Source organism: Cibotium barometz, chromosome 20 (genome assembly GCF_041138505.1).
Source record: "Cibotium barometz isolate CiBa-2024 chromosome 20, ASM4113850v1, whole genome shotgun sequence".
Taxonomy (NCBI): domain Eukaryota; kingdom Viridiplantae; phylum Streptophyta; class Polypodiopsida; order Cyatheales; family Cibotiaceae; genus Cibotium; species Cibotium barometz.
Window position 1 is genome coordinate 48,863,637 of NC_141065.1, and position 13,431 is coordinate 48,877,067.

Genomic DNA, 13,431 nt, shown 5'->3' on the forward strand with positions numbered 1-13,431 from the left:
ACTTTCTCTATTAGAGTAACATCTTTGCACAAGCATATGCTCTAGAATCTTGTTGAGTTTCTAACTACCATCAATCTACGGATGGTTAAACTCCACTCTAACTCAGAGTAAATGTAACTTTTTTTGAAGATTTCCCTTCAAATATAACAATCAAACTTCCTATCTCTTATGCCATTCTATATATGTGGGCAGACCATATAGTATGTGGAGATGTTTGATAAAGATTCTTGCACCACTACGGGTGTCTGGAGTTACATCCAATCACTTACAACTCTTTGTTGCTATGACCAGACACATCCCTTCAAGTATTGTCTGGACTCACACAACTATTCGAGTTTATGTGATATTTGAGGATATCCCTCCTTTCCCTCAAGAAAGGTTTTTGTACTCAAAAACTCTACTGTCAAGCGGACTACGCGCTAGTGTCATAGGTCCAAGAACAAATCTAGACCGTGTTTAATATCATATGTTATATTCTTGAGTCCTTCCAAGAAACTTTTAAAACATCTTGCAACGAAGATGTGGTATAGTGTCTACGCACATATGGTGGTACTATTGATAAACTACTTTGCAACAGATCAGTGGTTTCACACTTGTAACAAAGTGCTTCATTGTTGCATATTATTACCCTTCATAAGCGGTTACACACTTATGAATCATTTGGGTGGGTTGTACCATCTATCAAGAAAAATTCCAAACTACTATTAATAACCACATTATCAATCCACAGATAATGACTGAGCTTGCTGCGAAGCTATAGGTTGCTAGATAATTGATGGTAATTACACAAGCCCAATGTCTCATTACATCATACATTCAATATAAATGCAAACATCACAGTACTTCGTGATGATAAACTTAGGAATTTCATCCTATCCCTGTTTGGTGTTGGTATGAAGTATAACTATGAGAACATTATTTGCTGCCTCCTCATTATAGCGGCAAAGCTACCTACCCATCAGGTGGCAATCTCTACCAAGCTATAACCAATGACAAGCAAATAAACGAGTACTCTTGTAAGAACTTCATAACCATATCTCACACCAAACTCATAATCACTACGGATTAAATGCCAGGGCTTGCAAAATTGAATGTTATCTGATAGGTAGAGGGGATCATCAAACTACGGATGACCTCGACAACTCACTAGGACTAGTGATGTGTAACTTTTAAGTTACTCCACTCTCCTTGCTTATTTCATACCATCGAACAAATCGGTCCCTCGATTTGAGCAACGTCAACATATTTATGAGTACCACCTCGATACTCATGGATCGTGGTTCGGTAATTTAAAATGTTGATCTAGAGTATCTTTCACTCGAGAATCTTAATTTTATTAGCAGCTATGTATTAGTAGTGAGTAACTACATACCCACTATCATCACACTAGTAGCTCTATACTAGTCTGTGAGTAACTCCGTACCCAATGGCATACCTCCCCCGAGTGGGAGTACCATATACAACCATCTATAACAAGATGTTTAAGTCACTTGCTGCTAAGAAGTGACTACACAAATTGACCCCTCCATTGCACATTGCAGTACAATTTCTGGTATTGCAACACTGGACGTCCTTATCATAGAGGTCAACTTAAAAACTAGTGCATAGGTCTTGTGGAGTCTCGGCTGACCTAACCACACCACTGGTGACTTCCTACAAAAAATGTGGCGCCGAAGTCACCACCTATGTACTTTAACTTCGTAAAGTACATGGTCTTCATCTATCATCTATGGAAAATTGTAAAACATTCCTGCGATGGATTTTTATCACCCTAAAATTATTGTGCACTATTTTAGTGTGAAGAGCTTTTTTCCCGGGTACCATGGTTCATCTGTTGCTAAATTCTCCGATTTAACAAAAGATATGTCTGCCTCCAAACACTCCAGTTCAGCCCCAGACTTTGAGTTTACTTCTTAACACTCCGGTTAAGTCAAAACTCACCAGATACAGTAGGATTTATTGCTAAGCTCTCCGGCTTAGCCTCCTATCCTAACTCAGCCCGATTTTATGTACACTACATATGTCGGATCCGATTAACAACAACCAGGCTCGTCTGGAGTGAGATACTACTCACTATTGCCATGTAAAACCTTATTAAATCCTAGAAATGCTCCACTCATTCCCCAGGGGTCATACGACTTATAGGGTTTACACGCACATGAACTTTGTAAGCAAAATAGCCTGCATGCAATATTACAATTGCGTATGTAGGAAAGTAATATATTTCCCAAATTCATATGGTAGCAACTAAAATGTGCTCACAATCGCACACTTATGTTGAACATAGGCAAGACTACGCTTGCAAAATGTTATAGGGCATCCCCCATGCATGAAACTGTCCAACCAAACTAGTCTTACTGCTAACCTCTAGATTTAGATCACTCCGGAACTAAATCACTCTGTTAGCACTAGTACACAATCATGGTCTTGCTACCTAGAGCTTCTCCGAACTCTGTAACTGGGTTTTATCCCAACTTATGGCTATATTTGGTAATTTTGAAAGTTCAAATTTTATCTTGCACACTTTATCACTACAGACAAGTGTACAACAGACCTGCCAAAGAGTCAAGTTACATGCACAAGCCTTGGCGTCCCATTCCACCAAGACTACAATCGATTCCATGAGAATTTGATGTCCCATACCATCAAATTACCACCAAACCAATTGATGTGACATATAAAAAGGCTCTTTCCCCCCTCGAAAGATCACCAAAAACTCTCGAGCAGTGGGATGTCGATGCATGGCAATTAAAAAAAAGAGAAAACCATGCTAATAAGTTTAATAACAGTTCTCTTCGATCAACTTCTATAAGGGCATTGAGCATTACATCTCAAGACTATACCCCTTCAGATTTACCTTTGATTTCTATAAATCAATCCTAAATCTACTATTATATCTAGGCGTATGCTAATCCCTCAGATTAGTACTCCTAGATAAACCATTCAATTGAGTACTGCTAGCAGCACTCCTAGCCCCTTTATCCTAAGTAATACACACCTTAGGGATTACTTTTACTAGGCAATCACGTGACTAAATCAAACTAGTCACTAATCTCTAGACCCAAGTAGTGACACTATTTTGTTACTACCAACAAGGGCCAGCTTGCCTCTACGGGCCAAGGTTCTCTTGTTGCTACAAACAGTAAGCAACTTGTTTGGACATAAGGCATAACCACATCAAGACTACGCTTGTACATGGTTCTCATTTGCGAAAGTTTATCACAATCTTCTAGCAACTGTTAAAAGATTGTGAAGGGTTATGAGCACTACGGCTCAATTAGGCTTATCTGATTTCTCGTGATAAGCACTTCGTCTGATTTGGGCACAACTAACGCCATTGCCGGTCCTCTTAGCCCAAGTAAAACACACCGCGGTTTCAGATTTACACTATAGCCAAACTACGTGACTTTGATGGTTAATACTAAGTCTATGCTCAGCTTAAATTTAGTCTTTTGAACCAAATGTGTGATCACCACATGTGCTACTTTCGAGGCGTTACGGCCATAGACGTGTTCACTAGGCACAACGGCCATAGAACGGCTCTCTCTCAAAGGACTCGGTATTCGGCGGTGGAATTTGTCTCTCTCTTAGCACGCGGCGCTACGGCCGTGTGCGGTGGGTCTCTTTCGTGGAAAACGGGCACTACGGCCACACGACACGACGGCCGTGTGGGTTTGTTTCGTGGGGTGTGCCGTTGTTTTGTGTTTTTTTTTAATAAAATAAAATAAAATAAAATAACGGGCCGGGCCGGCCCTCGTCGCTTCGGGCGTGGCCGCCCGCCCGTGGGGAGTGTCCACACGATTCTGGCTGGCCGCCCGTTGCCAGCTGTGCGCTGGGCATGCCCATATGTGGTATCAAGGGCTGGCCGCCCGTTATTTTCATTATTCATAAAAGTAAATAATGAAAATATATTTAAAAAAATAAATGGTTTTTTTAACCCCTTTTTTTTCTTCTTTTCTCGCCGCCTACAGCGCTGGTGGTTGGGCTGCTTTGGCCGCCACCGCCCCTGGGGCCGGCCGTGTTTGGCTGGCCGCCGCCGCCTGGCCGGCCGCCTAGGCCGCCTGGGCTGGCCGCCGCCTGGCTGGCACATGTCAACAGTCATTTTCACAGCAGCTTCTTTAACGTGAGTCGTGAGTAAAAGCGTGGGACTGTGGGGCTGCTCTTCGCCCCCCCACAGGCTCTTCGTTTGTTTCAAAGCTTGCGCCCCCCCTTTCCACACAGATTGAGATTCCTTCGCAGCCATTCAACGCAGACAATTTCAACGCACAAAAGAAAAAAAACGAAAATTGCTTACCTCCATTGCTTGCTCTGTGTGAACGGGGGGAGAGAGAGAGAGAGAGAGAGAGAGAGAGAGAGAGAGAGAGAGAGAGAGAGAGAGAGAGAGAGAGAGTTCTTCCCCTCCATTCTTCCTTGGCCACCTCCCTCCACACCCTCCATTCGAGATAAGGATAAGGAGATGAATGGTCGAAAACCATCGAGTGGGCTCCGGTCCCCCGGTCACGCGCGGGCTCTGACAATCCCATCGAACCACGCTTTGATACCAGTGTTACATATCCGTAACGCCGCTACGGGCGTTACCACAAGAGGGGACGGCCTCTGGCTCACCACCCAGCCATAGAGGAAGAATGAGGATTGCCCCTCATCCCCCAGGCTATATAGTGTGTGGCCTGCCGTCCACACTAGCTTGGCCGTCCATGACTCCGCATGGGCGTCCTCTCCCACTGAACCCCGGACATGGCCATCCGGTCTGCCGTCGGTTCACAGGCATTACAGCCTACGTGACAACCATGGAGAAACTACTGACTTCACCACCGAGGGAATCCTCTGTATTGATGCATTATTTGACAAGTATGTTTCTAAATATGAAAATAAAGCTAAAGCAAAAGATAATGCCAAGGACCCAATGGACCAACCATTACATAAACATCACCCAACCCTGCCTAGCCATTAATTGAGGAAGATGAAGCTAAAGAAAAGGATAGGACCCAATGGACCACCAACCATTACATCAACAGTACCCAACCCTACCCAGCCATTAATTGATGAACATGAAGCTAAAGCAAAAGATATTGCCCTACATCACCCAACCCTACCCAGTCACCGATTGATGCATCTCCAACCACCTCCTCATCTTCCTCTCCACCCTCTAACCCTCCCAAGGACTATACCACTAATCAGCCCACTCTGATCTCCCTCCTTCTTCTTCTCTTGATTTCCTCCCCCCTTCTTCTTTTAGTTCTGTTCTCTTTCCTTTCTTTTGTTTTGGTTTTGGGAAGGATTATGCACTGATGAACTAGACATGCCACTGGCTAACTTAGAAGCCTCTCTTCTTCTTGCAGATTAGCTCTCTTTCTCCACCCTTGTGTGACACTGCTGATGATCAAGTTAGTGCACTCACAAGCTTGGTGAAGTTGCATTTGCAGCTTTTCAACAAGCCCTCATAACATATGCATTAGCAAGGTAAGCACGTAAATCGACCAGACAATAGCCATTATAGTAAAATCAATATGGAAGGGATTTCATCTTTACATTTACAACTTGGCACAACTCTTGCCACCATGCACTAAAATTCAAAGCAAATTCTGTGTGGTCTCCCATATAAACTACGAATCTCCTATGGCACCTTCCTCAAGGCATCAAAAAGAAATTCGGTGATTGGTGGGTGGATTTGTTGAGAACTCCATCTCAAACCACCAAACCTTAATTTATTTTCCACCAAGAGTGATTTGGGTGCATACACCTGCTCTAAGTGAAATTTTCTTGGTCCATACAAACATAGCCGTTTGCCGCATAAGCTTGTTGTACGTGTAACACATGTGACAAGTTTTGTCACAAAAGGCAAACCCCATGTTGCTGCCCTGAGTGACATGCCTCTCTCACACACAAGTCACGTAGGGCCTCTCTCTCTCTCTCTCCCTATGTGTGACATGTCAAAACATACAGCAAGTTTATCTCCCCATATCAAACCATTTGTTCTATGGTGACGCCTGTTGTTTGAAAGACGTCATTTAGCAATTGAAACAGTAGCGATTTAAAGGACAGCCACCAATCAACTAGCATATAAACTGCAGTTATATCGGTGATTAAAAGGCATTTGCGAAATTCAGAAATTTTTGCCCAAAGCAGGATGGGATGCGCGAGTTGTAATGAATTATTATTATACATGACTAGCAAAAGGTTTGGTGGGGCATCCCCCCACCAAAGCCCAATTCGAAGTGGCCACATTTATGGAGAAATGTTGTGGGCGCCCAGTAGCACGTCCAGGTGTGTAAAGAGTAGGTATGTCATGACTCTTTCTGATGGTAGAAGTGGGATCCGAAAACGAGGTCATCTTTTACGTCTTCAAGTTGTTGGCATATCGTCTGAAAAGATGGGCGTTTCTCTGCCTTACCATCCCAGCACTGCTCTATGAGCTCTTTCAGACCAGGATGCAAGTCGCGTGGCAAGCTTGGCCTCTCATGGAGTTTCGCTATCCTCTCCTTCAACCCAGTATTATGGACCGACTCAGCAAAGGGCTTCTTGCCTGTGATCATCTCATAGCATGTCATGGAAAAGCTGTACACATCTGCAGAAAATGAGTAATTAGCCAACTGATCACTTCCTCCTCCTCCTCCTCCTAGCTCTGTTGTGTTGTTATTGCTTGAGAATTCATCTGTATTTGCAGAAGGCTCCTGCCAGAAGACCTCAGGTGCCCTCCAGTATTTGGTGCCCACTTTCCACGTGTGCATGGCCTGGTTTCCCACGCGCTTGGCTTTGGCCAGCCCAAAATCTGCCACTTTCACATGGACGTATCCCTCCTTGAATGCGTCCGGGCTCCAATTGAAGTCCACCAACACATTTGCAGCCTTCAAATCTCTGTGCATTATACCTTGGCTATGCAGATACATCATAGCTTTAGCTATTTGCATCATAATGTGCAAAGAAACAAGGGGGTAGTCCAATAAAGGAGCCTTGCCACCCCTCATCTTGTGAGCTTGCTGCTCATTAATGAATGTCTCCAGATCGGTGCCCATCAAATCCATCAATAATGACAAACTGTTTTGTGATTCGAAGTCTGATGTGTACCACATTAGCCTAACAATATTTGGATGGTGCAGCCTCGCCTGTATCACTGCCTCATTTACATTCTCTATTGTGCTAGTCCCTTTGATTGTCTTCATGGCATACTTCTCACCAAAGCACATCACTTCCTCTACCTTGCCATATGTGCCTGACCCCAGAAACCTCAACACTTTGACATGCTTCTTATCAACAAACAGACCGTTCTTCAAAGACTCCATCTCTCCACCTTCTTCTATGGGATATTTGAGCCTCACAAACAGTAATTCTCTCAAAGCTGCCTCCTCTGCTGCATTTAGCCTGTTCTTCCAATTTGCCATAAAGGTAGCCCAGTATGATTTTGGGTGATGCTTCAGATTGGAGAGCACATGAGAGAGATCTTTCTCTGCTTGAAGGTGGAAATAATGTCCTATACACAGCCCAGGGAAACTAGGAGGTTTGCAATCCCACCGAAATTCTCGTGAAATGGGGTGGTCGCCGCAAATGGTGTCCAAAAACCCTTCGAAATTGACAGTAAGAAGCTGGTGGCATTTATTCAACTCTAGGAGGAGGGTCTTAATAGTGTTGGCACCCTCAAGCTTGGCAAACACTTGGCGAGACGGAAGGTTACCAGTGCAGTCATCAATGTATTGTTTGCACATCAGAAGCAACCTGCACAGATCTTTCAAAGTGAAATAACACGCAGAAAGCCCATCAAATGCAGCCATGTTTAATGGGTCCTTGATGTTGTCCAAGACAAATCTCACAGTATTGAGGAAGCTTGTTATGGTGGAGAAGAGGTGTAACAGTACTTTGCACTTGCCTGAGTTAAGGGCTTGATCAATCTTAACCCTGGAAGCTTGAGAGATTGTGTCAAGAGCCATGTTTAATGGGAAGCATCGAATGTACTTGTGATGCAGGGTTGAGGTTAATTTGCAAGCAAACACAATTGCATGAGCATACGATCTGAATAAGTTGGAGCCGTGATGCCAACAAGAAGGGTGAGACAGATGCAAATACTTTTTCTTTCTGGCCCTAATCAAAGGCAAGGTGATTTTCAGCCTTGTTATTGCAATAATGGCATAAGCACAAGCTCTTAAGCGGCTTACCGGAGTGCTCTTAAGCGGCTTCAGAATCTTGCGAAGTCTCAAGGAAGCTTGGACTGCGATTACAATGACCTTGAACTGCAGCCGCGGCATGCTGTAGAAGTGATGGTTTGATGCTTCTGGAGGCCCGGGAGAACGATCCCAAAGTATTCTTATTACACTACTAGAATGGATGGAGCTCTGATTTGGGCTGCATGTTTTGTTAGCAGTTAATTAGGCAGCAATGGCAATATATATTTATCGAAGACGCGGCCCTAGAAAGGTCGTCAAGAAGAACAAGTAATCCAATAATGGACGAAGCGCACACTTTGACTCGGTTTCCTTTGCACCCACGTAACATCCTCCCTCTCATGCATTCAACATCTCTATCTCTATATTATCTTGAGTTTCACAAAGCTTCCACCTGGCAAGAATTTGGAGGTTCAGGAAAGAGAGGAGGAGGTTTGGGTAGAATTTAATTTTGGAAGCCTCAAAAGACGTGCTTCGCACGGGTTCCTAACTAGTCATGCAAAATGGTCCTCCTCTAACATGGCCTTCCATCCATAGCCAAAGGCTGTCTGCATGGACTTCTCACATCTCACGTTCTCATCTCAAAGGGGAAAATAAAAACCTCTCTTGTGAAGCTTGTGGGTGACTTGTATCGCAAGACTCAAATAAGGCCACTTGTTAAACAACACATCAATGATTTGAACTACTTTTGTAGCTAATGGAAGTGCTGAAATTTGAAGCCTTTCGAAAAGGCCTCTTTGAAAATAAGGCAATTAGTTTGAAAATTTCTCTAAATTTTCAACATAAATACAATTTTTGAAGGTCAAGCTAGTTTATGGCCTTCAAATTCAAGGTTAGAGAAGGCCTTCGAATTTCACCCTTGGTGGCTAATGGTCTCATCGTCGTAAGTTCCGTTTTCATGTGGAACTTGCAAGGTGTAGTCAATACAAAGCATCCATGGAGCATAGGAGTCACTTGGAGAACATGCTAGATATCATGTGAGTTCATGGAAAGTGCCCTCACATCTTTAGGGTTCTTTGGTATCTTCTCCAAATAAAAAAAGAAAAAAAGAGAGAATGAACTTTGAGAAACATTCCAAAGTGGCCTTTCCTTATAAGATAGGGAAGTCAAGACATTATTTAGGATTACTTGTAGTTAGAGTTTACCCACCTAGAACCTCATCTCCTTTCATGATCTTTTTAAAACCTTGCTAAGAAGTGTGCATGTGGTTTGACTTTTTATTCATTTTATTCTCCATCAAGGATTTAATATTTATGTGATCATGCAAAATTTTATGTTATTAATAAACACTAATAACATGTTAACGTGATCACAACCTTAACAAGCTATATTAACGGCAAACATTTTGACCTATAGCACATTGTCCAACATCACAAATTCAATGTCAAGCACCTTGATTGGAGTGTATAGGGTCCAATAGTAAGAACCAAAGCATGGGGTGACCCTAGTGCAAGGTTTTAATAAGTGGCAAAAAATCAATAATGTTAATATTAATGTAAATTAATATTAATAATGAGTTTAGAGAATGTTATTAACAAATGTCATTAATAACATGTTAACGTTTACGTGATCACTCCAATGAAATCCTTGTTCTCCATGATCTTTCATATATGACCATGGTGGATTATAGTACTTTATTGTTCATAATAACACACACACACACACACACACACACACACACACACACAGCATGCATAGAAAAATGTGGGTGCCTATGAACCCAATTAGATAAGTTACACACTTATGCTATCGAAAGTGCAAAAAAAGGGAGAGAACCCTAACAAAAGGGAATCTATCCTAGGAAGGTGAGGTGATAATGCCCATTTTTAATTAGATTTATCAAATGTGCTTACTATTAAAGCCCTCTCAAAGCCTCACTCCTTACCCAAAACCGTGAAGGTAGCATTGCACATAGTGATTATAGCGAGAAAAATCATAAGTCAAAGGTAAATGTGCTTACTCTCAAAACCCTCTCAGAGTCCCTCCTTGCCTAAAACAGTGAAGGTAGCATTGCACATAGTGATTAATGACAAAAGAAAAGGTAAAATTTGTGCATACTCTCAAAATCCTCTCAGAGTCACTCCTTGCCTAAAACAGTGAAGGTAGCATTGCACATAGTGATTAATGACAAAAGAAAAGGTAAAATTTGTGCATACTCTCAAAATCCTCTCAGAGTCACTCCTTGCCTAAAATAGTGAAGGTAGCATTAACCACAAAAATCAAAGGTGAATTCTTAAATGTTTATAAAATTTTAAGTTAAAATTAAATGAACTTATAATATTTCAAATGTAATAAAAACGTTAATAATCTATTTGAAAATATTTACAATCAATTTGGTCTAATTAGACATTAGTTAGAATCCAAAATTAGGTTCATTCGAGTCTAATTGGTTCTATTCATCCCAGTTAAAATCAATTTGAACTTTAATTAAGTGTAAATGAAATTAAATATTGATAATTATTATTATCAACTCCTATGTATATAATTTCCTTGTACTAATTTTTTTATTTTTATAGCTTCCTAGTAAAGGTTAACTATTGCATAGACATAGACACAAAACTTCCTTCAAGAAACAAAACCCTATCTTGCAACATAGGGAGAAAGAACAGTTGCTTGTCGTACAACATGTTGAGGGTGACCTAGATTAAAAAAACCAAGGCTATGGCATGTTGAGGGTGGCCTAGATAAACTTTTTCCACAAAAGTGTAGGCAGAAGTGAGACTCTCTTTGAACCTCTACAGAGGCAGATTGTATAAAGAGTTATGGGATGTTTACACCTGAGATTTGTCTCGTTCATGGGAGGGTTCACTAAATTCACATTTTTTGATAAATTTACTCGAATATACTTATATGAGGATTTTTGGATAAATTTACACAAATATACTTACAAGAGGATTTTTTCTAATGGATTTATAAAAATAAATAAAAGTTTGTATAGAAAAGGGGATCATTTTAAATACATAAAATTTTAAAATAATGGATTTTTAAAATACCCCTTGATTTGGGGTGATGTAAGGTTCCTCCTTAGCCCTGAAAGATGTATAAGCTCTCCTCTCAGTCCCCTGTAATCATCACCTATTTCAGAATGCAAGAAAACATTGTTTTCCCTTGTTTTTGGCCTAGACAGAGAAAATGTTCTAGAGAGAGGTAATTCAATTTTGAGATATTTTTGGATACAAAGTTTCTCCTAATATCTAAAATGAATTTCCCTAAAACAGAAGTTCAAAAAGAATTTTCCAATGTGCATTAGAAATTAATTGAATATGTGTATTAAAGACCTTAGCCTAAGGGTCCACATTTTCAGAAATTTTTGACTAAGGTTCAAAAGGGCCAATAAGATTAATCCAAGTGTTGGGATGACAAAAATACAAAGAATAAAAGAAAATATCCCAAAAATGAGTAAATTCTCACATAAGATGAAGACTTGACCAAGTACTGGGTTTATTAGTTTAAAATTAAAGTTTATTAGTTAAAAAATCAAATTTTGACATCTCAGTAAGGAGGGAGAGGGCTCATGAAGGAGGCACCTTTTTTTATTATCATTACCTTGCATTTTTAATTTAAAAAAAGAGAGATATTTTTATCTTTTCTCTCTCCTCCTACAAACTTGATCAAAAAGTGAGCTAAACTGGTCCAAATCTTATCCAAATTGGGTCAAACTGAAGCTAGAAGCCTCTCGAACCCAGTTGGACTTGGTTAATGGCCTCCCTCACCTATAAATAGACCCTCATTCCTTTGTATTTTCATCTTTGTGATGCCAGTATTATCTTTATTTTAGTGTAATTCTATTATCCCTCTATTTGCCTCTACTTTGGGAAGCTTTGGAGCTTCATAAATCTCCATCCTCTCTTGGAGATTACTCTCCCCATCTTGGTGCCCAAGCTTGCTTTGTGGGATTCACTTATTTTTAAAATAATCAAGCCAAAAATCAAGGGTAAGCCTTAATCCATGGTGTTTTTCTATCTTTCTCAATGATAATCTTCTTCCCAATCCCTCTAATGCTTGGAAAGCTTTTTAACCAATGGTTTTTTCTTGAAATCAAGCTTTTTAATGATTCATAATGTTTAAATGATTTAATGCTAATCTTTATGCTTAATTATAACATTTTTTATTAGTAAATCTCTCCTTTTGAAAGATTAATCATCTTTATGGTTAGATCCTTGTTAGAAGGATGGATCTTAATGATAATATCATTATCTTAATAAAAACTCTAGGCTTGATAAGCTAGAGAAGAAGATTAAATATTTTTATGATTTTAATCTAGTTAAAATGATGATTAATTCTTTATGATTAAGAAAAATCATAATAATTCATTTTAAGATTGAAAGAGAGTCATGCTAATATTTTTGTAAGTATTTTCATATACTAATGATGAATGGTTTTTTTAAGAATAATAAAAAGGTTTAGTCGACAAGCTTGAATGCTGCCTGGCACGAGGGTAGGTTAGAGACCTGCTCTAGGTAGCCAAGGCCAGATCACCGACATTTTGTTCATGGGAAGGGCTATCTGAGGATAAGAGTTTGACAACTCAACCCTCTCAGAGATGGGTAGGGCCATTGCACATGGGCAAGGTGTTGCCTATTTCTGCTTGAAGTCCACTGGCTCTTCCACGGACATGAGTCGAGGTGGAAGCCACTGCTCTCCATTCCTACTTAAGCACATGACCATCTTAGCCGGTTTCGAAAACTGCTGCCAAGACGAGATACATGGATGCGAGGGCCTAGGGATTGTGAGCAGTTGTCACCCCACTGCTGCGAGACAGAGCCAGTGGAGGGGGACAAAGAAACTGAAGGCATCAGTGGGAGGTGTCCACAGGGGAGGGGGAAGGGGGGGGGAGTAAGGCTGAGGGTGGGACCTAGGAACGGCCTGGATTGTTGCAGAGAAGCTTGACAAGAACAACTTCCATGCTTGGAGGTTGTCACGTGCACACCAGGCGTACAGTGACATGGCATCATTAGCATCATTAGGATTTTATCAGGCATTTAGTCATGAGTTATTCAGGCATACATGAGGGTGTTTTATCACCAAAATCAGCATGACATACATGAGGTAGTAAGAACAATTACCTTGTTTGAAGTAATTAATTTATGAACTTAAGTCTTAGGATCTCGATGACGAAATCAAATAGAAATTTAACGATGTATCGTTTTGGCAGAATCATGAGACGCGCGAACCGTGGGCAGATAGCCAGATCCTCTCACGAATGAGAAAGAGCTTGACCCCGATGTTTGCTAAGCCCTTCACAGATCTCAGCCAGGTCCCTTCAAGGGTGAAGGGG

General features: G+C 40.9%; 1 protein-coding gene across 3 annotated transcripts; it reads right to left on the reverse strand.

Annotated features, from left to right (window-relative positions):
* Positions 1-6,055: 6,055 nt before the first annotated feature.
* On the reverse strand, positions 6,056-8,564 carry LOC147627960 (light-sensor Protein kinase-like). 3 transcript variants are annotated; one of them, XM_086814925.1, is made up of 3 exons: positions 8,148-8,298; positions 7,862-8,073; positions 6,056-7,710 (listed from the first exon to the last, which is right to left on the reverse strand). In XM_086814925.1, the coding sequence occupies exon 3, from the start codon at positions 7,698-7,700 to the stop codon at positions 6,285-6,287; it is 1,416 nt and encodes a 471-aa protein (XP_086671051.1). In that variant the 5' UTR covers positions 7,701-7,710; positions 7,862-8,073; positions 8,148-8,298; the 3' UTR covers positions 6,056-6,284. The 3 variants fall into 3 exon arrangements, with proteins under 3 accessions (XP_086671051.1, XP_086671050.1, XP_086671049.1); XM_086814924.1 differs by having other exon boundaries at positions 6,056-8,073; XM_086814923.1 differs by having other exon boundaries at positions 6,056-8,564.
* Between the last annotated feature and the right edge of the window lie 4,867 nt (positions 8,565-13,431).

Bases quoted from the DNA above. Each gene is read 5' to 3' on its own strand.
- LOC147627960 (XM_086814923.1), bottom strand. From the start codon at position 8,237: ATGCCGCGGCTGCAGTTCAAGGTCATTGTAATCGCAGTCCAAGCTTCC.